General features: G+C 45.8%; 3 protein-coding genes and 1 long non-coding RNA gene across 5 annotated transcripts; 1 reads left to right on the top strand and 3 right to left on the bottom strand.

Moving 5' to 3' along the window:
• Window positions 1–4,087: 4,087 nt before the first annotated feature.
• Window positions 4,088–5,179, bottom strand: LOC113914851. The gene is made up of 3 exons (XR_003517544.2): window positions 4,914–5,179; window positions 4,415–4,559; window positions 4,088–4,182 (listed from the first exon to the last, which is right to left on the bottom strand). It is a non-coding gene; the product is annotated as an uncharacterized LOC113914851 (long non-coding RNA).
• A 379-nt stretch (window positions 5,180–5,558) lies between these two features.
• BTBD18 (BTB domain containing 18) lies at window positions 5,559–13,715 on the top strand. Its single transcript, XM_027581382.1, has 4 exons — window positions 5,559–5,833; window positions 6,003–6,078; window positions 6,982–7,149; window positions 11,108–13,715. Exons 3-4 carry the CDS (start codon window positions 7,026–7,028, stop codon window positions 13,165–13,167), a joined length of 2,184 nt encoding a protein of 727 aa, XP_027437183.1. The 5' UTR covers window positions 5,559–5,833; window positions 6,003–6,078; window positions 6,982–7,025; the 3' UTR covers window positions 13,168–13,715.
• Window positions 13,716–13,869: 154 nt separating this feature from the next.
• On the bottom strand, window positions 13,870–15,613 carry SELENOH (selenoprotein H). Its single transcript, XM_027581391.2, has 4 exons — window positions 15,333–15,613; window positions 15,101–15,246; window positions 14,853–14,983; window positions 13,870–14,077 (listed from the first exon to the last, which is right to left on the bottom strand). The coding sequence occupies exons 1-3, from the start codon at window positions 15,452–15,454 to the stop codon at window positions 14,883–14,885; spliced, it is 369 nt and encodes a 122-aa protein (XP_027437192.1). The 5' UTR covers window positions 15,455–15,613; the 3' UTR covers window positions 13,870–14,077; window positions 14,853–14,882.
• Window positions 15,614–16,061: 448 nt separating this feature from the next.
• On the bottom strand, window positions 16,062–25,267 carry TMX2 (thioredoxin related transmembrane protein 2). Of its 2 annotated transcripts, XM_027581387.1 has the most exons (8): window positions 24,979–25,242; window positions 18,988–19,048; window positions 18,630–18,743; window positions 18,288–18,364; window positions 17,944–18,050; window positions 17,696–17,761; window positions 17,474–17,603; window positions 16,062–16,930 (listed from the first exon to the last, which is right to left on the bottom strand). In XM_027581387.1, exons 1-8 carry the CDS (start codon window positions 25,165–25,167, stop codon window positions 16,784–16,786), a joined length of 891 nt encoding a protein of 296 aa, XP_027437188.1. In that variant the 5' UTR covers window positions 25,168–25,242; the 3' UTR covers window positions 16,062–16,783. The 2 variants fall into 2 exon arrangements, with proteins under 2 accessions (XP_027437188.1, XP_027437189.1); XM_027581388.2 differs by lacking the exon at window positions 16,062–16,930 and having other exon boundaries at window positions 17,511–17,603; window positions 17,707–17,761; window positions 24,979–25,267.
• Between the last annotated feature and the right edge of the window lie 2 nt (window positions 25,268–25,269).

The raw sequence follows: 25,269 nt of genomic DNA, 5'->3' as shown, positions 1-25,269 counted from the left end.
ATAGGACTATTATGTATTGATCGGGATGGTAGGGAATATCTGAGGTAAACTCTCAATTTCATTGTCTTAATTTAACTGCATTAGAGCTAATGAGAAAAAAATAAATGCCTGGACTTGTTAACAGTTTTTAGTGTCTATACTTTCAACTAGAAAGAGGCTGAATCCACTGGGCTGTTGAGGAAAATCACTGTCTTCCCATTTGTCTCCAAATCAAAATAATGTGGGTTTGAGGGGGAGAATAAATGGAATTCAATAAGCAAGCAATTTATTTAGAGGGGATAACAGCATATGTAAGAAAAAACAAGTCTCCTGTTAAGAAAATTCAATTTCTCTGTGCACTTCAAGCTCAAGATGCTCTAGTTCGTACATTCTCTTTTTACATTTAACCCAAGTAAAGGATTATACGAGTATTCTTTTGAGTTAAGAATTATACTTAATATGTTCTTACACTGTTACACCACGAAGGACAGAGACTGGATTTTTTTTTTTAACAGGCTTGACAAAGACTAGTATTTTATGGTCACTTGGTGGTTACTAAACAAAGATTGATAATGATGAATTCAAAATTTCCTTTTTCTTTCTTACTGAAAAATCTAAATTCTATCCTGTAGACTGTTGCCAAATGGATCTTCATAAAGTTTTCATAATCTAAAATAATGGTTAAGAGCTTAGGTTCTGCACTCAGACTGCCTGGCTGCAAACCTTCCTCTGCAAGAACACTTCAGTAAATGTATTACTATGCGACCTTGGACAAATTATATAACCTCTCTGAGCCTCTGTTTCCTTAACTATAAAATGGGGATAATAACTATATCTCTCTCACAGGACTGCTGTGAGAATTAAAATACACATAAAGTTCTTAAAACGTACAGCATTTGGTTATAAACTCACTAAGAATGAGTTATTATTACCAGTACCAACCCTGCCCCCAAACCTTCAGTGGCTCACCAATGCCCCATAAGAGCAAACAATAACAGAGCATCTATCATGTGAAAGGCACTTTGCACTCACTCTCTCTAACTTCTAAAACAACACCATGGAGATAGTACTACCACCATTTCACAAATGAGGAAATCAAGGTTCAACAAGGTGAGGAAACTTGCCTGAGATCATCTGGCTGAGAAGTGAACCCCTCATCCATCTGACTCCAAAGCCCATGTTCTTTCCATCATTTTACACTGTGGTCAGGGTAAAGGCCAAGTTCCTCGTCTGCTTTCAAGTGTATTCATTCAATACACTAAAGTCACATTTATTAACCATAATCTGACTTTTCCTTATCTATCTAAACTGGAATTCTACTTCTCCTCAGTATGTGCCCTTCTAATTAAGCTGATCCAGTCATTATCCACCCCCTCATATTCTGTCTACAGTTTCACAGACCCTCATATTTGATCCCAAGTGGCCAAGAAAAGGACTTCTCTCAAACAGGCATCCCAGCACTTGTTTGGTGGGCTTTAAACAAACCAGACTGGGAAATGAATACATTTAACAGAGAAATGAACAACCTTTAACTCTCATTATCTAGGAATCTTCTACTATCTTATCACATCTTTCTTTTTTTTTAAGATTTTATTTATTTGAGGGCGCCTGGGTGGCTCAGTCGTTAAGCGTCTACCTTCGGCTCAGGTCATGATCCCAGGATCCTGGGATCGAGTCCCACATCCGGCTCCCTGCTCGGCAGGAAGCCTGCTTCTCCCTCTCCCACTCTCCCTGCTTGTGTTCCCTCTCTTCCTGTCTCTTTCTCTGTTAACAAATAAATAAAATCTTAAAAAAAAAAAAGATTTATTTGAGAGAGAGAGAGCACGCGTACACGTGCATGCATGTGTGGGGTAAGGAGCAGAGAGAGAGGGAGAGGGTGAATCAGACTCCCTGCTGAGCAGGGAGCCCGACTCAGGCTCAATCCCAGGACCCTGAGGTCATGACCTGAGCTGAAGGCAGACACTTAACCGACTGAGCCACCCAGGCATCCCTCTTATCACATCTTCTACCTCTACTTTCCATCTAGTATTCCTGATCCTCCATAGCAAGTTCAAAAGCCAAAGATGATTGCCAAAGGAAAACAACCAGCACAAGAAATGTTTGGGGGGGGGGAAGAAACATTTGTTGCTTCATTGATTCCTAGATCAGAACCATATTCTAGAATATTCTATGATCGTCTAGCGATAGATTGGTCTTGTTTCCTTCACATCACCACTAAAAACTTGCAAGTATTTTGCCTTCCTTTTGTGTTTGCTTTCCTGTCTCCCTCACCAGAAGATAAGCTCTATGAAGACATGAATGGTGTCTTTCTAGTTCATGGTGTATCCCCAGAGCTCAGCCTAATGTTTCACATTTAGCAACAGATGGATGAGTAAATGAAGACTCTTGGCTTACCAGTTATGTAATCCTGGGTAAGTCATGTTATATTAATGAATTTGTAGATAACATTTGAAATAAAGTTATATACAAATCAAAAAAGATAACTCAGGGGGCGCCTGGCTGGCTCAGTTGGTAAAGCATGTGACTCTTAATCTCGGGGTTGTGAGTTCAAGCCCCACATTGGGTGTAGAGCCTATTTAAAAAAAAAAAAGATAACTCAGTGGTGAAAAACTTGTTAAACCTATCTGAAACAGCTGTCTTCAAATAAAGCATCACAAGGATTAATACTCAGTGGGAAAAACTGTTTTTTACACCTGAGTGGACTCAGGTGACCCAAAGTAAAAAGACAAGTTCCACTTGGGTTATTTTGAGCACCTACTATGAGCCAGGTACTCTTCAGATAATGAGTAGACAGGTTCCCTGCTCTCAGAAAGCTTACATTCTAGTGGAGGGAGAGAAGATTAATAAATGTCAGATGGAACACTAAGCAGAAATTTAAAACAGACTGATGAGAATGACTTGTGACTTGTGCTACACTGGATGTCAAGGACAAACTCTCCAGAGAGTTTCACATTTAAGCTGAAATCTGAATGGGAAGAAGCAGCCAACCATGAGAACATAGGAGCAATGGTAACTACTAATGCCAAAGCCCCCAAGCATGAGGCTGAAACCTGCTGGATCCAGCAGAGTGTCGAAATGAGGAGGGAGTGATAGAAATATGAAGGATTCTACAGGTTAGAGAAAGTTTTGACTAATTTATTCTCAGATAGAGGGAAGCCTGTGAGCATTTTCAACAGCAGAATAACATGATCTAACTCAGATTTTGAAAAGATCTGCCTGCTTATGTGACAAATGGAGTAAAGAGGGGCAAGGGTGAAAGCAAGGAAATTAATTTGAAGGTCAAGCTGCAGTATATACGGAGTTGACCATAATGGTAGCAGTAAAAATGGAGAGGAGTCAATGAGTTGAGGATATGTTCAGAGATGGTTGTTTTTTATTTCGGGGTTTTTTTTCTTTCCTTTGTTTTCTTTCTTTCATTTTGTTTTGTTTTTAACGCATGGAATATTACATTCAGTGTTCGGTTTTACAACTCTCAAAGTGTAATCCACCCCCCCAGCCCACCACAGCCATCACCACTTAACACACAAAGAAAAACAAGATTCCATAAAATGGTAAAAGATTAGGAAAGAGCTGGGAAATAATTTTGTATTCAAAATAGAAATATTAAAAATAAATAAAATAAATTTTAAAAAATTTTAAATATTAAAATTATTATGTAGGGCTGAGTGCTGTGCTATCTCTACTTCTAAAATAGCTAAAACCATAAATGCCAAGGAGAAGAAACGAAAAAAAAAATCAACAAAAAGCACTGGCTATCCATACAAAGGAAGACAAAATATTTTTACTCGTTTCTACCCTCTGGTGGCTACACATTACCATCGAATGTTTGGCACTTTTAAAGCCCTGGGTAGGATGGCCGTTTATCATTCCCTTTAGAAACTCTACTATCATAAGATTTATCTAAATGGTGTTGGATTAAAAAAAGAAAGAAAGAAACCAAGATGTGAGTCCTATTTCCTGAAAATTAATCGTAGTAACAATAAATTCATGAGAGGATATAATAATTCTATTTTTCTTACAAGTCCACAGAATCACCTCTACTGGTATTTCACCTGCCCACTCAAGTCTTGATTCCACAGTAAGATGCGATAAACAAACATTGTTCTGTCTCGTCCTTTTTTTTTCTTTCTTACTTGCTTGTGTGTGTCCTCTTTCTGCTAAGTTTTATGTCCCTTCGCGAGTTGCTTCATCTTCAAAACACAACTGCAACCAAAAATGTGTTCTGTTCCATGATCTTTTTTCCACCTTGAGAGCAGGCCCCAAACTAGGAAAATATTACCTGACTTGGAAATGCACCCTACCCCCTATATTTCACTCAACCTTCCCAAATCCTTTAAAAATATTTAATTATAGTATAATTGACATACTCCTCAAATCCTTTTTGAAAAGGTGTTAGATATCAACAAAGGCGTATTTGAGCGCACGTACTACTCACCTCTCGACACTCTCATCTGTTCCTTTGCAGGGTCCCCTTCTCTCAGGCATCTTCCCGTTCTGCCTCCAGCTGGCCTCAGGGGAAGTTGCTCCGTTTTAATTCACCACACTCCGTCACCAGTGGCTTCGGATTCAGCCATCTTCGTCTAGACACACACACACACACACACACACACACACACACACACACACACGTAAGAACCGCTGTCCATATTTATAACGTGGGTTGGCATTCTCTCTAAACGTTTAATCGTGAAATCATTTAACTTTTTTATATCACCCCTGAAAACAGCTGTTTCCAGTCAGGTGCGCTAAATAAATCACCCCTGGAAGGACACCCGAGGCCACCCCACGCGGGAAGCTCTGCAACCCCCTTGGTCGCACCAGTTCTCCGAGATTCAGGGTGGAGTGGAATCTGTGAAAAGCCTGAATTCAGACCCTAGCCTAAAGACCTCTTCCCGAACATCCCTGGACTAAGGATCTAACGAGCGTAGACAGACCTGGTGAAGGTGTGAGGAGAGCCAACCACGGGCTTTCTCCTCCAGGAAGCCTGCGGCGCTCTCACAGGCCCAGGGCCATTTACTGACAGCCCCTTCAACGGGAAGACAGAGGTGTCCTGCAACCGCCTTGGAGCCTGCCCTAGTGGGGCATCCTGACTCTCTTGTCACTGTGATTTCGTCCACTGCCGACGAAAAAGACGGCCTCCATCAGGATCCCGCCCGAGCAGGCTCCCCTGCCTACCTCTCACAGCCCGACCATCTTGGCTTAGCCCTCAAGTCCCTCGAGACTTAGCCTCCCGCCCAAAGTGCTCCTGTCCCTGTGATTGGCCGTCCGAGGGGCCTTCGGCCAATGGGGATGACGTATTCAGGCAGACGTCAGGCCGAGGGCTGGGGGAGGAGGAAGGACGTCGGGCCCCGCGACGCGCCGTGCGCGAGGACGGTGGCGTGAGGTGTGTGGCGCGGGTCGCGTGGCCTCAGGCCCTCGCTGTCACCACGTCCCCGTGCAGGAGGGTGGCGGGGCCCGCGGAGGTAAGAGGGTAACAGGGGGTGGCTGCAAAGCCCGTGCGGCCGGGCGCGGTGCTGACGGTGAGCCCTGAATTCGGGCCTCCGGGAACCCCACGCTCCATTCCCAGAAACCTTCGCGTCGAGAGGTCTCTCTTCAAAGGAGTTGGGCCGGGGCTCCCAGAGCGTGCGGGACGCCCAGCATTGCAGGGCCTTCCCTGACGCCCAGGTTTCTCCGCCCACCCCGATTCCTCGGTTCTGGACGGGGAGAGGAACCCTCAGGCCATTGGCCCACCTGCGCTGCTTTGCTAAACCTTCCCGCCTGAGGCTGGACTTGTGGAGGAAGCGAGGCAGGCTGGACAGAGGACCCAAGCACAAAGAGGTCGGCAAGCGCAACTCCGACTGCAGAGCTCTTCCAGGTTGGGTCTGGGGACAAGGCCGGGTCCTGGTGGGTTGGGAAGCTTCCCCAGAGCCTCTGTTTGGGACCTTGCAAGAGCAGCCATCCTCCGCCCCCATCTCTCTGGCTGAAATTGGAATTGAGCCTACCCCCTTCTTAATTAACCTTTCCACTCTTTTCTTTCCTGATAGTTTGACGGGAACTGTTCAGATCCTCAGTGCCGCCTGACGGAAAACTGCATGCCAGGAAAGGAACACCAGCTGTGCAGTGAGTGTGGGGGTTTCAGTGCAAAAAGCTGGAAATGGAGTAAGCCTGAATTCAGAATATCCAGCTTGTATCAGGAAGGGTAGAATGCCTAATTATCCCTGCTCCGTTGTTAGCCAGGCGATTAACCAGACTGACAAACCTAAAGGCCAGATTCTTTGCCCATTTCCAGGCTGCATTAGGCTCGCTTTGGTCAAGAACATCTGAAGCAAGGGTGGCAGCGTCCTTATTTCTGTGAGAGATTTTCCCACCAAGTCCAGCACCTGCTTTTCTTTACTGTGCACCCTCTGCTGGTTAGTGTGATAGAGTGAGCTCAAAGAAGAGGTGTGTACCAACTTCCTAGAGAATTTTCCATTCAGTGTTGTTTCTTTAAAAGTTAAATTGAGGATTATACCTATGGAACTCAGAAGTGTGTTGCTCAGGAAGAATATGAGTTGTCAGCACTGTAGGCACTGAGTCTCTGGCAATGTGAATGAAGAAGGCTTAAGGATAACCACAATAGCTACCATTTTAGAAGTGATAGTTATTATGTGTCAGGCACTCACAGCGCTAAGCAATTTTACCTGCATTGACTCATTTAATCTTTAAAACAGCCCTACCAGGTAAGTACTGTTATCATTACCATTTCATAGATGAGAAAAGTGAGGCTCAGAAAAGTTAGGTCATTTGCCTGAAATTATACAGCTAAGCTAATAAATAACAGAACTGAGATTCAAATCTACACTTGCTTCTAAGCTCCCACATGCAACCACTATGATATTTCTTGAGAGACCCTTGGCACAATTTCTGGGCTTATGATAACTCAGCTCATGGCTATTTCCCATTTTCAAGATTTCCCTACCATTTCAAAGACAAAAAACAAATTAGGTACAGCGATTCTTCTGAAATATACTTTCTCGTCCACAGGAATCTGATCTGTGAAAACCTAGAAGGTTTGTTAAGAGACCAACATGTGTTCTCCCGCCAGTTCCAAAATCCTATACAGGAATCCCCGGTTTCTCCGGTTAGCTTTTCTGCAGCTTCATCACCAGCAACAGACTGGTGTGTTCTGTGATGTCCTTCTGCAGGCAGAAGGTAAGACACTAGTGGGGACTTAATTGAAAAGTCACTATAGAATACTCACTGTAGAATAAGATAAAATGAGTTCAGGGCCAGGGAGTAGAGCACAAAACCAAGAAAATGTATTATTGCCCTTGAGCACTATAAGTTATTTGGTAAAGAGCTGTTTGTTTCTAGGACAGTTACTGTTTCCAAGAGTGAAAATGAGACTGTGCTCTTTTTCTCTTAAAAAATGTAAGTGGGGGGGGGTGCTTGGGTGGCTCAGTTGTTAAGCTTCTGCCTTCAGCTCAGGTCATGATCTCAGGGCCCTAGGATCGAGCCTTGCATCCTGCTCCCTGCTCCGCGGAAGCCTGCTTCTCCCTTGCCCACTCCCCCTGCTTGTGTTCCCTTTCTTGCTGTGTCTCTGTCAAATAAATAAATAAAATCTTTAAAAATAAATATAAGTAGGGGGGTACCTGGGTGGCTCAGTTGGCCAGGCATCTGTCTATGGCTCAGGTCATGATCTCCGGGTCCTGGGAAGGATCCCTATGTCTGGCTCCCTGCTCAGTGGGGAGTCTGTTTCTCACTCCATCCCCACCCTCCACCCCCCGCCCCCGCTGGTTGGTTCTTTCTCTCTCTCAAGTGTATAAATAAAATCTTCTTAAAAATTGAAAGTAATGGGGGCGCCTGGGTGGCTCAGTCATTAAGCGTCTGCCTTCACCTCGGGTCATGATCCCAAGGTCCTGGGATGGAGCCCCGCATCGGGTTCCCTGCTCAGCCAGGAGCCTGCTTCTCCCTCTCCCACTCCCCGTGCTTATGTTCCCTCTCTTGCTGTGTCTTTCTCTGTCAAAGTCAAATAAATAAAATCTTTAAAAAAAAAAGTAATGTAAAGTTTAGTAGGCATAGAAATTCTGTAAAGGTGGATAATAATGTAATGATTGTGAAGATGGAGTTAACATACACACGGCACTTAGCACAACGCTTTTAATATACTAAGCACAATATAAGTGTTAGACAATACTATTACATATTTTCCCATTTTCTTGCCAAGCTTTTGATTAATTTTTCTCATCTTCAAATTGATGGTTTTTGTTGTTTGTTGTTAGACCTAAAAATATATAGTTTATTTCTACCCCTTTCCTTTACACTTGGAATGTTCAGTCAGTATGAAGTAGAGCCTGGTATCATGTATTTTTGTTGGTTTTTTTTAAGTAGGCTCCATGCCCAGTGTGGAGCCCAGTGAAGGACTTGAACTCATGACCGAGATCAAGCTGAGATCAAGAGTCGGACCCCTAACCACCTGAGCCTGGTGTCCTATAAAAAGCCCAAAACTAGGAGTCAGAGTCTTAGCTTTGTTACTTAGAAGCTGAGTGACAAATGGGCAAGTCCCACTTCATCTCTCTGGAGCTCAGTTTCTTCATTTATAAAAAAGGATTATGACAACCATTGTCGTGTAGCACTCCATACTTTGAAGAGTACGTACAGTATCATCCAGTGTCTCATTTGATTCTTACAACAGCCTTGTGAGATAATGTTATATGATTCCAGTTCTACAGATGAGTTAATTGAGGCTTTGGGAGTTGAGTGACTTGCCTGTTCGTGCTCTTAGTAAGTAGAGTTGGGATTCATTCATTAATTCAAAATAAAAAAAAAAAATCCATTGCCTGTTGTTTGTTAGAACCGTGTACTCTAGCATGGGCATACAGTATGTATGAAGATAAAATCCCTCCTTGTACAGACATCATGAAAAGGGGAGAGAAACCCTGAGGTAACCAGTGGATCCGAGTGACTGTGCAATCTAACAACATTGGAGTAAGTAAAGGCTGATACAGGAGCACAAGAGAGGGGCACCTTCCCAGACGTGAGGAGGTTGGGGGACAGGGGTTAGGGTGATTTTCTTGGAGAAAATAACCTCTTAGTGGAGATCTGGAGGACAAACAGGAGTCGGAGGAAACGGGGAAAGATTTTCCCAGGCAGAGAGAACAGCGTGTACAGAGATTTAGATACGACCAAGGATCTGTGAGTGGCTCACTATGGCTAGAGGGCAGACTCCAAGAAGTGTATTGATGAGAGATACGGCTAGCGAAATTAGCAGCAGTGTGTAAGTTCTGAAGTGTTATGCAAAGGAAGTAGGTCGTATCCTGGGAACGTTGGGAAATGTATTTTTTTGAAAAATTTATTTATTTTAGAGAGTGTGCGTGCAAGCAGGGAGGGGCTGAGGAAGAGGGAGAGAGAGAATCTTAAGCAGACTCCCTGCTGAGTGTGGAGCCTGATGCAGGGCTCAGTTCCATTACCCTGAGATCATGACCCAAAATGAAACCAAGACTCACAGACACTCAACCGACTGAGCCACCCAGGCGCCCTGGGAAATGTATTTAAAGGTATTAAGAAGGTGGTCATGATCAGATGTCTACTTTAGAAATAGCACTTGGGCTGCATGAGAAGAATTATTGGATTGTTGTTCAGTCCAGATAGGAGGCCATTTTGGAATCCAGAGAGGGAATGGTGGCCTAAAACTAAGGCATTGAGAATAGAGAAAAATGTATGGTTTATAAACAAAAAGCATTTACAAAACTTGGGGCAGTTAAGGGCATAGGCTCTGTAACCAAACTCCCTGGGTTCACATCCCCTCCCTGTGACTTGCTAACTGTGTAATTGTGATGGGTATGTTACTTAGCTATGCCACGGTTTACTCATCCGTAATAACAGCTACTTCACAGAATTGCAGTGAAGAGTAAATGAATGAATACTGGTAAAACGCTTACTTAGTACATTACATGGCATGCAGTAAGGACTCAAGAAATTGTTTTTTTTAAAGATTAATGTTTGAGGGGCGTCTAGCTGGCTCATTCAGTGGAGCTTGCGACTGTTGATCTCAGGGTTTTGAGTTCGATCCCCATGTTGGGTGTAGAGGTTACTTTAAAGTAAGATTAAAAATAAATAAAAATTAATGTTTGATTAGACACAGTGGGTAAAGGAGAACAATCAAAGATGACTTGTAGTTTCCAGGCTTGGGCAGCTGGATAAAGTGGATACTTATTTTTTAGTAAGAAATGGGAGGTTTTGGGGTTAGGGAATGGAGTTCACTTTCTAGAAAGGTTGATGCAGGCTCTGGCATGTTTAGTGTCTCAGGAAAAAGTTATCTGGGCAGAAGTAGGACCTGGGAGTCAGCAGCAAGCCTTTGGAAGTTGAAGCCAGACTGAGATTGCCAAGGAAGTGCCCATAAAGAAGGTGGCTGAGGATAGATGACTGCCTGGCAGGCAGTGCCTAAGAGGGTCAGGGGAGAATTGAACCCTGATTGTGTATATCCAAAGCTCACATTCTATTATAAACAGCTTGTATAAAATTTTTTAAACTCTCATGTGAGTCCAAAAAAAAATTTGATCCCCTCCTGTGTGTCAAGCAGTGGGTTTACCTCAGAGAGCAAGACAGATAATACTCTTTGTCCTCATAGAGCTTCACTTCAGTGAAGGAGGTGACACTTACAATATGGATAGCTAAGTGCTCTGAGAGCTAGAGTACCTCTCTGTGCCCGGAAGCACCTAACCTAGACTTGAGGTGGTTTGGGGAAAAGCTTTCTGAAAGAAGTAACGCCCAAACTAGATTTTCAGGGTTTGTTTTTAAGATTTTATTTATTTATTTGAGAGAGAGAAAGAGCAGGAGCGGTGGGGGGAGGGGCAGAGAGGGAGCAGACTCCCCTCTGAGTAGGGAGCCTGACGCGTTGCTTGATCCCAGAACTCTGAGATCATGACCTGAGCCGAAGGCAGACAGTCAACCAACTGAGCCATCCAGGGCCCCTAAACTAGGTTTTGAAGGATAAAATGGAGTTAGCTGGGTAATGACAGAAGGTTCCAGGCAGACAGAAGGAACAAATTTCTATTTGAACTCCCATGGAGGAAAACAGAGAAAGGGCAGCACATTTGGGTAGTAAAGACCCTGCTTAGCCCATGAACATGCCAGTTTGCATGAGATAACAAAGTGGATTTCCTTCCAGGTGAGGCAGTCCCAGCTCATTGCTGCATCCTGTCAGCCTGCAGCCCCTTCTTCACGGAGCGCCTGGAGCAGGAGAGGCCAGCTCAGGGTCGGAAAGTGGTGCTGGAGCTGGGGGGCTTGAAGATCAGGACACTCAGGAAGCTGGTGGACTTCTTGTATACCTCAGAGATGGAAGTATCTCGAGAAGAAGCCCAGGATGTGCTTTCTGCTGCCCGTCAGCTCCGTGTATCTGAGCTAGAATCCCTTCAGCTAGAGGGTGGGAAGTTGGTGAAGGCCCCCCAGAGCCGAAGACTGAACCGGGAGTGCTTACAGCCTCCAAGTGCTGCACCAATCTCTGCCAGGGTGGTGGCATCTAGCCGCCGCCCTCGGACTCCACTGCCTGCAACCCAGACTCCTTGTCCTCTTCGGCCAGTAAGATTGAAGTCCTCGGGGAAGGAGGAGGGGCCCTTGGAAAAAAGCAACCGACAGAATGCAGAGAATTTGTCTGGCAATCTGCTCAAGAAGAAGGCCAGAGCTTGCCCAACTCCACAAGAAAAAAGCTCTTCACCATCAAGCCACAGTCAGGGACCAAGAGAGGACAAGAGTGACCCTGCCCTTGCTCCTACAGCACTTTCCCCACCCGGTATGTATCCCTCTGTGGATGAGCGGCTATTGCCCAGAAAGATCAGACTGAGTCGCTCAAAGCCGTCTCCTGATACCTGTACATCGAAGCCTTCCAGCATGGTAAGCGGACCTAGCTCAGTACCCACAGCCCCTGGCCGGCGCCTTTGGCGGCAGAAGAATATCAATAAAGTACCAGAGGACAAGGAGAAACCGGGGGGAGCTAGTCCTCCACAGAGCATCCCAAGCCCATCTGGCCTTGGAAAGACAGGTGGGAGCAAGAAGCGGAGCCCTGAAGTCAGGGCACCGAACTCAGACTCTGCAGAAGAGGGGCAGGTTGGAAGAGTGAAACTTCGGAAGATTGTCAATGGGACGTGCTGGGAGGTGGTACAAGAGCCTCCCCTCAAAAACTCTCAAGATAGCCCTCAGATCCCAGACCCTCAATACTCAGAAGAGCCTGCGAGTACTCAGCCATCCTCACTTAATGAGCAGGAACAGTCATCTGCTCCAGTAGACCTGTGTCAGGACTCCCCAGTGTGTTCTAGGCTACAAGACATTCTGCTCTCTGCTAGCCACTCCCCAGACCACCCAGTGGTGAAGTCTGAGTTCGGGTCCAGTCCAGAACTGGTAGGGAAGGAATCTGGGTTGGATATTGACTGCAGAGAGCCCTATGCATTTGACACAGCCCTGCTGGGGCAGCCCTGCGAAGCCGAGGAGTACCGCATCACAAGTGCTGCTGCCACCAGTGAGCTGGAGGAGATCCTGGACTTCATGCTGTGTGGCTCAGACACTGAGCCCCCCATGGGGTCTCTGGAAAGTCCTGGAGCCCAGGGCTGCAGGACCCCTAGCTATCACCTGACAGAAACAGGAAAGAACTGGATCGAAGGGGAGGAATGGTGTTTGCCAGACATGGAACTCTGGCCCAGGGAGCTCACGGGACTGGAAAAGGAACCTGTTGGTGAGGACAAAGAACCAATTGAGCCCTTTAGCCCCCTTGTTATGCCCTCTGAGAACAAAGAGCCAACTGAGTCCCTTAGCCCCCTTGTCATACCCTCTGAGGTGAGTGAAGGGGAGGTACTTTCAGTAGGACGCTCTTGGACTCCAGATCTAGAAATTACCAGTTCCCAACCACTGGATGGTCAGAGAGATAAGCTTCATACTGACTCTCTTGACCTTCCCCACAGGTCCTATGAGGACCTCTCACCTCCCTGTTCAAACTGTATGGAGACTAGGCCAGAAGTGTCCCTAAGTATGGATGAGGTATTGTATTCTGCTCCAGAGGCAGGCAAGGAGGTACTTGGCAACTCTGAGTTGTCGGACCTACTTCCTGCCAGCTCCGAAGAGGAGGAGATTGATGTGGTGGACTGGACATCAGAGGGGAGGCTGGTGCCCACAGGTATTCCCTCTGTGTGGCCCGACCCTTCCTCAGAGTCAGACACAGAGGTGGACATACTGACGTAGAACAGGAAGTACAGGTTAGGGGCAGCGGGAGGGTGGGAAATGTTGGCTAGCAAAAGGTTTACTGGCAGAGGCTAGCACGTGCCCTGTCCTCTTAGCACAAAAGGCAGGTGTACTCCTAGTTCTCTTTAGGTCCCTTCCTCTCCTCCCTAGGCTTTGGGAGCCAGGCAAAAGTAGTACCATGGGTACAGAATTATGCACTTGAACCATCTTATTTCTTTGTAGTATATTTTCCAGTTAGTGATAAACAAGTGAAACTATAAACTGTGTGGTCCCCAACTCTACTGGGTCATAAATAACAACGAACACCAGGTCTCCTAAGTTATGAGGCATCTAGTCACTGCTAATTCAATGATAAATGAGAAAGAATACCCTCTGTGAAACAGAAAATGTTCCAGAAGGTGTGAAACGGTGCTGGGGTGGAACAAGTGGGTAGGTGTGTGGCTTATTCAATCCAGCATGGTGGGTCTAGCCAAACCTCTGCAGAGACCAAAAAGACATAACTTCCATCATCACTTCCAAGAAGTGAGTTGAAAAAGATAGATGCTTTTTAAAAAAAAATAATTTACTTTTTTTCCCCCCACAGTTTTTGCAAGTATTTCACATGATCTACCAGAGAACCTAGGAGCTCCAGGTTAATTTGTGACCTCAATATGAAAAATACAAGGGGAGCCAATCCCACAAAAGGCTGGTTTTGTCCATTTCTTACCATAAGATTGTTTTACTTTATTATTCAAATACTTTATTTCAACTTTTATTAAACCAAATCCAAGAACTTTTCAATGCCTTACGAGAGGGTCGCCTCACAACTGAACCATCCTCTCTGGAGGGGAAGAAACCATGGCTTCAGGTACATGACTGAAGTTTGGCCATGTTCCATCATAAATGCTCCAACATCACCAGGGACAGGAGGCTGTAAACATGACAGGTGAAAAAAAGGTTAGAGAAGGGGCCCAGGCAATCCTAAAGCCTGAGGAAGCTGTGTCCCCCACCCTAGAACCCACAAACCCAGGGGGAGTTCAAGGATTGCATCCTCCCCCACATTTCACTCAGCATATCAAGTGCCTGACAACATGTCCAAGTACTAGGGATAAAGACCAGTCAAATCCTTGGGGCCACGAGTGACACTACTGTAGTTTTCACATGGGATTAACAAAAACATACTAGGAGCAAAAACAAACACAAAAAGGTAGGGTAGGGGTAAGCACACGTGAGATGACACAAAAATTGTGCCATTAATAGGGAGAAAAATAAAAACAAGTGTCAACGATTTTAACTCACAAAAGAGGAAACGGGGGGGGGTTTACACCACCAGCTTTAAGAAACAAGTGCCATCAGGTGTGCAAAATAAATTTCTAACAAATACAAAAAGGGTCCGTACCCCGCCCCCGCGCCCCGCGCCAGGGCAATAACCGCATCTTCAAAGGGCACAACTTGCATTTCTGTAAAAAGCCATTCACATTACCATCAGCAGCCTACAACTTAGCCCAAAGACAGTGAAACATGCAGTTAGCAAAGGGCACTGTAAGAGGAAACAATTTTACTGCCGATTTCTATTTTTCCTACCAGCAGAAAGGGGAAATCCTGAGCAAGAAAAGAGTTACAAGTTGTAGACCATGTGTAAAATGAGAGGACTGTGAGGGCTGCTTCGCAAATACCCCAAATCCACCCCTACCCCCCCTTCATACCTCAGCGTGAGGACTTCTGCCCAACACACCCTAGGAAAGGTGCTTCTTCAGCTCCTTCACCACCTCTTGAGGCTCAGGAAACTTGAGTTTGCGTGGGGGCCCCTTCTTAATCCCAGTCCAGAGCTCCACACCTGGGAAATGACCGAGGAAGCTTAGTCACTTTGGAATACACCAGCAGGTCCCCCAAATGACGAGGTGCCCGCGGGCTGAGACCAGCGCCTCCCGCCTGCTCCCGGGCCGCCACTCACTGCTGCCGTCTGGGCGCAGCAGCGTCACCTCGAAGCTGCCCCTCCGGGGCTTGGCAGGATTCACCTCCACCGGTAGCTCCGGGGTCTCCAGGCGCAACGCCTGGCTCAGGGCCGCGGCGTTGCGCCCGTAGACGCGTCAGCTCGTGCTAGAGAGAGATGGGGAAGGTCAGAGGCTGGGGCCTTGGCCTGCGAGGCCCTGGCCCGCCTCCCCGGGTTTCTCTAGACCCCTCACCAATGCTCGATTACGACGGTCGCGGCCTCCACTGCCTTCCGGCCGCCCGCCGGCTTCTCCTGTTTCGCCGCCGCCGCGACCACCGCCACCTCGGCCTTCCGCTTTCTCCCGCGAGAAGCCATGGGCCTGGAGCCCGGCAGGGAGCCGAGCCGAGCCGAGCTGGGCGCGAATAGGGGTCCGGCCAACGCCGCTCCGAGCTCCAAACCACAGGCCAGGAAGCCCGCCGCCGGGACAAAGCTTCTCCCTAGCTGCGCAAAGCGTGGCCGAGAGCACACGTGGTCTGGAGGCGGGCTCCCTGGGCACAACCATTCTGCCCGCGGCGGGGGGGAGCGACAGGGAGCCCCAGACCGAACCACCCGCGCTTGTGGAGGGGCGCGGACTAGGCAGCTCCGAAACAAGCCTGGCTTCACACAGGCGTTTCTGTAAGCCTCCGTCGGGCCAAATAGCGTGGACCACGACACACAAACCCCACCCCCGCCGACACACCTGCTCCCTGGAAACCTCGGGCCAATCCCAAAGCAAACCCGCAACCTAACTCGGCGAGGTCAGTACTCCGTCCGGGATTACGGTAACTAGCATTCCCTGACTCTCCCTGATCCTGGGGACCAATGCCGGGCAGCTGGAGAAACTCATCAGGATGGCCTTTGAAGTTGAGGAGGAGATAGCACTTCCTCCGCAATGGCCAGGCTTTTTCTAATGGGCGAGGAACACACAAAGGCGCAAACAAAAGGCAATCCCAGTTCCTTTATTACGGAAAACCATCAACTGGGTGTTGGGAGTAGGTAGGAGAGTAAGTGGAAACCCCATTCCTGCCCAAGGGCTTTCTCCGGGAGGCCCCACCACACAAAGGAATGTCTCAAACCTATTCCCCTTCCTCCCAAACTCCAAAACATAGGGGGATTATTCAATATTATCTTCAATGAGTACACTCAGTGGTTAAAGGTGTCTCCTTGGGACCAGTGGCAAAATTAGCCTTATACTTTTTAAAGAAGGCCACAGACCAAGCCAGAAGTGCCTAAATAAGCAAGGGTCCTTGAGGGAGAAATCCTAGCGCAGACTCCATACAGAGGCATCTTCTGTTAGGTTGAATATAATCTAAGCAGACTGTGTAGGTCCACTAAGAGGAGGGATGAAAACACAGCATGGTGGAGACATGTGAGCGGTGGACAGTAACTGATAACTGACCCAAGCTTGGAGGGAAAGCATTTCCTCATCCATGGTAGATTTCTCCCTTCTTCCAGTGAAAGTTGGCCACAGCAGTGGAGGCCGTCCTGGAGGATGCCTGTCAATTCCCCGAAGCCTCTTTAAAATCAGAAGCAGCCAGTCCCCTGCCCCACTCAGGGATAGCCGAAGGACAAAACATAAATAAAAGGCCCAGGCCTCAGGCAAGGCTTGTGGTTACAGGAGGGGCAGCGCCTCAAAGGTGAGGAAGTACTGACAAGGCAGGGATTCTATTTGTCCTTCTTGCTTTCCCCATCTGGCACTTCCGTGGGGGTCGAGGCCACAGGCTGCTCCTCAGGGGTATTATCTCCAGCCTTTGATAGCTTCTTGGCCCGTTGATATAGTTCATTCAAATTGAATTCTCGGATCACATTCTCCTGCACAAAAGAGGTACATACGCACATCAGGGTTCTGGTTGGAGAGTCCTTACTGGGAAGTAAGAAGTATTTAGACACAGTCTAGGAAAGAAGGAAGGAAAGGACAGAAATCTACTCTAACCTAACTCTCCTTTTTTGGGTACCTGGAAGAGTCAACCCTGTACAGTTGAGTACCCATTATGTGACAATCACTGTGCCAAGAAATTACAGCTACATTATTTAATGTCCTCTACAAAACCACCCTGCAATCCAAGTGTTACTCTCTTCAGTTTACTGCTAAGGAACCTCAGGCCTACAGACTATACTGACAAGGGCCTTTGAGACTGAATCTTAATAACTGTTCCCCTGTACTAGGAGTTCTGGCACACGGTAGAAACACAACAAATTTGCTAAGTGAATTCGTGAATGAAATCTGGTAACTAGTCCACACTCTCAAAACTAGTGGGCCAAGTGGCAGAGCCAGGAATCAAACCCAGGCTGGGCTCCAAAGCCCATTACTGTTCTACACCCTTCTCCAAACCACTCGCTCACTCTTTCAGATACCTCAGAGAAGGTCCAAGAGACAGCGCGTCCTTTCTTGTCAATCTGTGGTCGCCGCATGACCTCCTTGCCACCTTGGAATAGGATCAGGGTAGGGAGCTGCTTGGTGAGGGGCGACGTGCTCACTTTGTACCTACAGGGCCCAGAAAGTACTCCATAAATGCATCTGTCTACATCACTCCAAGTGATTTACGGCTCAGACCCTCTGTCCAGGCCCTTACATACCGTGTACTAACATCAGTGTAGCGTCCAACATCCACCTTCCCAAAATTTAGCCCTGTACAGTTGTACCTAAGAAAAATATATTATTTAACATAATGAAAGAGAACGGGTCAAGGGAAGTGGAAATACAGATATTTGCGGAGCGGGGGAGAAACGCCTTTGGTTACAAGGTGCAGAAATCAGAGCCAAAAACCATGAAAGGGAAAGTACAGCACCTCTGCTTCCATCATCCCTCCCTATACAGTACTCACTTGAGGGAGAGGTCAGCATAGATAGGAGCAAACGACTGGCAGTCATTAGACCAATTGGCAAAGAACTCCACAATCCAAGTGACCCTCTTGTCCCGCTCTAGCTCTTCCTGCCACACACAGGGAAGAAACAGTGAGCTGGATCACACAGGCTCCCAGAAAGGTTCAGACTTGAGCATCTAATTCCTCGCCCTGGCTTTCCCTCCCCAGTCTCCCTAGCTCCAGTAAGGAACCACAGTGCTCTTGACTTCCATTCTGAAGCAGTTACTCCTCCTAGTGAGTAAAAAGCACAACTACAGAATCACCCACAAGGGACCCAAGAAACAGAAGAGAGGAAGAGAACTCACATCAATGGTTTTATCATTGAAGTACTTGATGTACTCAGGGCCCATATACAGGGGAGGTTTGCACGTCATCAGGAACACTAAACACGGAAAAAAGATGTCAGAGGAAACATATAAGGCCTGCAGCAGGGGATTTACTTTCAAACTGAGTCAAAGATTTTAGGCACCAAAGAATACACTTTGTGGACATATGCAGACCACTGATGCATTCTCTTCTCCTTAAAGTTTCTGTAGATTCTTATCACCTGAGCCACATACATAATTAATGAAGTACAAGAGATGGAAGAAGGGTATGGAGAGACCTGTCTGGGGTTGGAATTTGGTTCCCACAACCAGTCTCCTTACCTATGCAGAGTGTGATGTAAAGCAGGCCCATGCGAACATCCAGACGGAAGAAAAGAATTGCATTGGCCACTTTACTAAACATGAAGATGTTGCCTATATGTTGCTCCACAGTGACTGAAACACAAAGATGTCACAGGTCAGGCTGGGCGGCATACTCCCATATCCTGTTTTGTCACTCTTCTTGTGGTACTTTGAAATGGGAGAGGGGTAAGAGGATAGAAGTCCAAGATCAAATTCAGCCCTGGCATGGAATAAGGGACTCATTCGCCAAATAGTGCCCCTCTCATAACAAGAATGAAAGCAGCTCCGGAGGGCATGTGGCCTAAGCTCAAGTAACTGAGGAACAGGCTACACTTACTGGATCTGCGGTTCTTCATCATCACAATGGCACTGAGGAACATCAGGATCTCTACTTCTCTCTGGAACAGAATCAAAGTGACAGGAATGCCATAAACACCGATGCTTTGGGTGGGTAAGGGAGCCCGATATGGAGTAAAAACCCACAGAGATCCAAACTGGGAACGGTACCAGTAAAGAAACAACTGGAGTTGGCGAAGATGTGGTGGGAAAAACACCAGTCAGGTTCTACCCTGCTACAAACTGGCTGGTGCCCTTTGGCAGATCACTTCACCTCTGAGCTTTGCTTTCCTCAGTGGAACAGTATCTGTCTCAAAATATTACTGTGAGCAGTAAATGAGATAATGGGTATGAAAGAACTGTGTAAAGCCTAGTACCGTATAATACTGTAAGACAATATTACCGACTCAAAACAAAACAAATAAAAGTTTTCCAGGGAACCTTCTGTAATATTCCATTAATACAATATCTGGCTATTCCATTTTTTGGGCTTTGTTTACATTAAATCATTCCTCGCCATCCAATATTTATAGTGATAATCCATGCACTTTTTTAAAAGATTTATTTATTTATTTGACAGAGAAAGAGAGAGACAGTGAGAGAGGGAACACAGCAGTGGGAGTGGGAGAGGGAGAAGCAGGCTTCCCGCGGAGCAGGGAGCCCGATGTGGGGCTCGATCCCAGAACGCTGGGATCATGACCTGAGCCGAAGGCAGACGCTTAACGACTGAGCCACCCAGGCGCCCCAATCCATGCACTTTTAATAGGATTTGAGAGCTGAAGGGGGCCTCTCAGAGCTTTAGAAGGCCGTTTTCAGTACCTCGGGCTTCCAGTTCTTTCTCACTTTCTAGGCTCTAAGGTCTGTGAGACAAACAATAATCATGACAAAGAAACAAACAAGGTAATTTCAAACAGTACAGACTGTAATGCATAACAAGGACCCTGTGAAAGAAAGCATGGTAAGGGGGGGGCAACTAGAGTCTAGATGGTCTGAGGCCTTCCAGACCTTTTTGTTTACAATACAGGAACCCAAATCACTATTTCACACAGAACCAATCAACTACAATTTACAGCTAGAAGTCACGGACCTTAGGTCCTGGGTTTTTAGCATCAGTCTCCAACAAAAAGTAACCCACTGGCTTTAGCAACAGACACGTAAAGAGCGGGTTAGGGAATATGACAGACCTTACTAAATACACCTGAGCAGAAAGCAGCACATTTTCACAAATGAAATTGGGTTACAATTGGCATTTAACAAACGTGGAAAGATGAACTTAAAAGGGGAAAAAAAAAAAAAGGACCTGTGGTCAAGCAGGAGACCAAATGTAGGAATGAAAGGAAGAATGTCTAAAGACAGTGGGTCAATGGCAAAGACTGGCTATGTATGCTCCAAACCCAGTTTGTTTCCTCCTGTGCATACTGCGGCTGGACACTCAGTCTACTTGCATCCAAGTAGCACTGTGTGACTAACACTCCTGCGTGGAATGTGAGTGGAAGCGATGTGCCACGTCTGTGCGGGGCAGGAAGCAAGCACGTGTCCTCGCGTTCCAGCTTCCTGTCGTCATCTGCTGGCTGGCTGATGATGACATGACCCTAATGCCATAGGGGGAGGCGAATGAACCTGGGTTCCAGACAAACGGCATGAAGCAGAGCCCCTTTGGTTGTTCTGTTTGTTCCTTGTTTTTAAACCGTTTATTATGGAAAATTTCAAACATACATAAAAATAGAGAGGATACTAAAAGGTAGCAGAATGTGCCCCCCAAAATATGCTACTTTGGATTATTCTGCATTAAAATTTTCAGCCTAAAAGCAATTAAGAAATAGATACCAAAAAAGTTCCTTGCTCTCCCTCTGTCTAAAAGCAAGACATATTTTATTTTTAAATTTTATTTATTTATTAGAGAGAGAGAGAGAGCACGCGCACAAGTGTGGGGAGGGGCAGATGGGGAGGGAGGGGAAGAGAATCTCAAGCAGACTGTGCACTGGGCTCGGAGCCCCACACCCGGCTCGATCTCACAACCCTGAGATCACAACCTGAGCCAAAACCAAGAGTCACAAGATTAACTGACTGAGCTACCCAAGTTGCCCCAAAGCAGGACATAAATTTTTGAAAGTATTCCTCCAACCCTCTCTACCACGACAAAAGTTAATCAAGGGAGACGACTTTAGACCCTATCAGCCTGGAGACAGCACCAGAGGAAACTAAAAAGACAAACGAGAGTCTTTATCTACCATTAGTTTACCTTCCCACAGTTTGCTGTCCTTGGAAGCCTTTGTTCAGTCATTTCTCCAAAAATGTATTGCTCTTTGTTGAGGATGTGATATAAGCCAGAGTTCTAATCCACCTCTGAGTTTATTCATTTTCCCTGGATATCTCCCATACATACATGAGGTATACATGTTAACAAACTTGTTTATCTTTTGTTTTTATCTTTTATTACAGGGGTCTCAGCCAAGACCTCAGAAAGGTAGAGGAATGGGGGCACCTGGGTGGCTCAGTTGTTAAGCGTCTCCCTTCAGCTCAGGTCATGGTCCCAGGGTCCTGGGATCAAGCCCCGCATCGGGCTCCCTGCTCAGCAGGAAGCCTGCTTCTCCCTCTCCCACTCCCCCTGCTTGTGTTCCTTCTCTTGCTGTGTCTCTTTGTCAAATAAATAAATAAAATCTTTAAAAAAAATTTTAAAATGTAGAGGAAAAATTAATTTTCCTCCCCTACAATACTTTAATCCTTACTACTCAGATTTAACAGTAACCTTTTGCCAAAACAGTTCCATTTCATCTATGCTACCCATTTTTTTTGGAAAAACTTAAAGCAAATTCTAACTATATCATTTCACCTGCAAATACTTCAGTGTGTATCTCTTACAGATAAGGACTTTTTTTTTAAGGTGGGGAGGGGCAGAGGGAGAGAGAGAGAATCTTAAGCAAGCTCCACACCCAGGCTGACCCGAGCAAAATCAAGAGTTGGATGCTTAACCAGCTAAGCCACCCAGGCGCCCCAAGGACTTTTTTTTTTTAAAGAAGCCCCCCTTTTTAAAGTTTATTTATTTGTTTTAGTAATCTCTACTTCCAATGAGGGACTCAAACTCACAATCCCAAGATAAAGAACTACATGCTCTTCCAACTGAGCCAGCCGGGCGCCCTGGGACTTTTTTTTTTTTTTTAACAAACCAAAATACCATTATCACACTTAACACAATTAATAATTCCTTACTGTCATTTAATATTTGGTCCTTCTTCAAATGATCCCAATAATTTCAAATTGTCTTTGTGCAGTTGTTTGTTCAAATCAGGAACAAGCAAGCCAGATCCACACAATGCATTTGGCTTATGCATTTCTTTGGGTCTTCTTTTATCTCTAAAGACTATCTATTCTTCCTTTTTACCCCAGGCTACTCATCTTTTAAAGACATTGAGTCATCTGTACTCTCAACTTTGCCACTTTCTGGATTTGGCTGCTTGCAAACTTTTGGTATGTGTTCTTCTGATGATGATTTTCTATCTCCCATATTTCTTGTAAAGTGGCAATGAAATCTAGAGGCTTGAATACAATGAAACACAAATCTTTTGCCAGAAATACATCACAGGTGGTGCTAGAGACTCCCTATTGCATCCCTTCAGAGGATGCATCAACCTTTCATCTGATGGTTTTAGCATCCACAGATGATCATTGCCTAGGTTTATTATTTCACCAGGGGTTGAGAAATGCTTTTGTTGTTGTTTGGTTGGATTTTTTATTTTTTTGTTTTGTTTTGTTTTTTTAGTAAGCTCTATGCCCAATGTGGGGCTTGAACACATGACTCTGAGATCAGGGTTGTATGCTCCACTGACTGAGCTAGCCAGGTACCTCTGCTAAATGATTTTTAAATTTTATCAATCCTTGGGATGCCTGGGTGGTTCAGTCAGTTAAGTATCTGCCTTTGGCTCAGGTCATGACCCCAGGGTCCCGGGATCGAGCCCCACACCCCTCCCTGAGCAGGGAGCCTGCTTCTCCCTCTGCCTGCGGCTCCCCCTGCTTGTGCTCTCTGTCTCTGACAAATAAGTAAAATCTTTAAAAATAAGTAAATAAACTTGTGTTACATCCCTGAAAATTTGAGGCTTATTTTATTTTTATTTATCTGTTATTGCTAACATTATTTACCTTAATATCCTAACTTCCCAGTCACCAAGGTAAATCAGTAAAACATGGATTTTCCAGGAAAACAAACACTGGTTATGAACTCTATGTAATTAATTTTAAAAAAATTCCATCAGAGAAATAGTAAAATACAAAAAATTCCAATGTTTTGCATATTATTAAATGAGAGTATACAGAGAAATAGGTTATATAAAAGATCCCTATACTTATTAAAATCTTTACTACTGGGGCGCCTAGGTGGCTCAGTTAGTTAAGCGACTGCCTTCGGCTCAGGTCATGATCCTGGAGTCCCGGGATCGAGTCCCACATCGGGCTCCTTGCTCGGCAGGGAGTCTGCTTCTCCCTCTGACCTTCTTCCCTCTCGTGCTCTCTATCTCTCATTCTCTCTCTCTCTCAAATAAATAAATAAATAAAATATTTTAAAAAAAAATCTTTACTACTACCCACTTACATCTTTGAGTCCCATTTTGGTTAAATCAGTATGGAATACAGTAGTCCTCCCTTATCTGTGGTTTTAGTTACCTTCAGCCAACCACAGTCTGGACACAGATCATCCTCCTGACTTATCAACAGAAGGTCAACAGTAGCCTAATGCTGTGTTACAATGTCTATGTCATTCACCTCACTTCATGTCACCTCACTTTATCATCTGATATCATCATCATCAGAAGGATGAGTACAGTACGATAGGATATTTTAAGGGAGGGAGACAAAGAGATCCCATTGACATCATTTTCATTAGGTTACTTTGTTATAATCGTTCTATTTTATTATTAGTTATTGTTGTTAATCTCTTACTGTCCCTAAATTGCAAATTAATTTATCACAGGTATGTATGTATAGGACAAGACATCATATATATAAGGTTTGGTACTATCCAGGGTTTCAGGCAACCACAGGGGGTCTTGCAATGAATATCCAGCTGCCCCAGATAAGAGGGGACCACTATAAAAATAGGATCTTCGGAAGTAGCATGACTACACTTGAGCTTATCAGTAATACTGTCTGGGAAAGGACAGAGGAAGTATGAAAGCGTTAACAAGGAATGGAGAATAAAAATAAGGGAGTGGGTTCTGGTACAAGTCAAGACTCACTTTGGGGGCTGGGAAAAAAGACAAAACCTCGGGTTGACCCTCCTCCCTCAGCACACTGCTGCGGCTGTACAGCTGAGAGCACAGAGCTTCAACTCGTTTTTCTCCGCTCTTACTCAAGTACAGCAAGACTCTCGAGAGAGATTTTTTTTTTACAATTTCTTTCAACGGGTCTAACACTTGTGTTCATTTTTGCATCCTCAGGATGCAGCAGAGTGCCTAGCAGATAGTGCATGCTCTGGAAATGTTAACTGAATTAAGAGACGGCTGATGGAGTATGCAGGAACTATGGCCAAAAGAGTGGTTTCAGGTCGCGTTCACTCACTGGTTGACTCATTAGTGACTAGTTTGGCAACTCGCCTAACCACGCCGAGATCAATTTCTCCATGAATAAAACGGGAGTACTACTACCCTCCTTGTTTACCTCACTGGCTCAAGAGGCTTTATATAATGGGTAGCCTTGTAAAATACTGAACATGTGTAGAGTTTGGGTACAACTGTTGAACAGCATGAATGGTGAGATGGAAAGAACCCTGGACTCAAGAATCCGAAGAGCCAGGCTGCTAAGCAAGCTCACCGGCTGTTTTCCCATCTTAATTAAGCACGAAGAGGTTTAGGCTCGATGATGGTCCAGGCCCTAACATTCGAACAGTCTGTAAAGTCCGCTACAGGCTCGGAACCTCAGGTATCCTCAAAAAGGGGAACCTCGGGGCTCCCGCATGCAACCTCGGGGAGCAGGGACAGTGAAGGTCGCGGGGTCCGCTCACCCAGTCAAAGTCACACGGGTTGCCGTCTTCGCGTTGCGTGGGGAGACTGTTGCAGAGAGGGGGTAGCTTCCTCACGAGTAGGAATGCAACAGAAAGCAGGGCTGACAAAAGATAGTAAGGTCGGGCCAGCCATCGTGAAAGCCGTGGCACCGAATACACCAGAGCAATTAAAGGTGCCAGGACCGCCATCTTTCCGGCCTTTGCAGCGCCCGCCCAGCTTCGGCGTCTGGAGGTCTGATCCCGCCTCTCCCACCATTGAGACTTCCTTTGGGTCTAGTCTCGGATGCACTG

The sequence above is a fragment of the Zalophus californianus genome, chromosome 11 (genome assembly GCF_009762305.2).
Source record: "Zalophus californianus isolate mZalCal1 chromosome 11, mZalCal1.pri.v2, whole genome shotgun sequence".
Classification (NCBI taxonomy): Eukaryota; Metazoa; Chordata; class Mammalia; order Carnivora; family Otariidae; genus Zalophus; species Zalophus californianus.
Note: the sequence above shows the minus strand (reverse complement) of the source record. Positions and strands in the feature narration are given on the sequence as shown.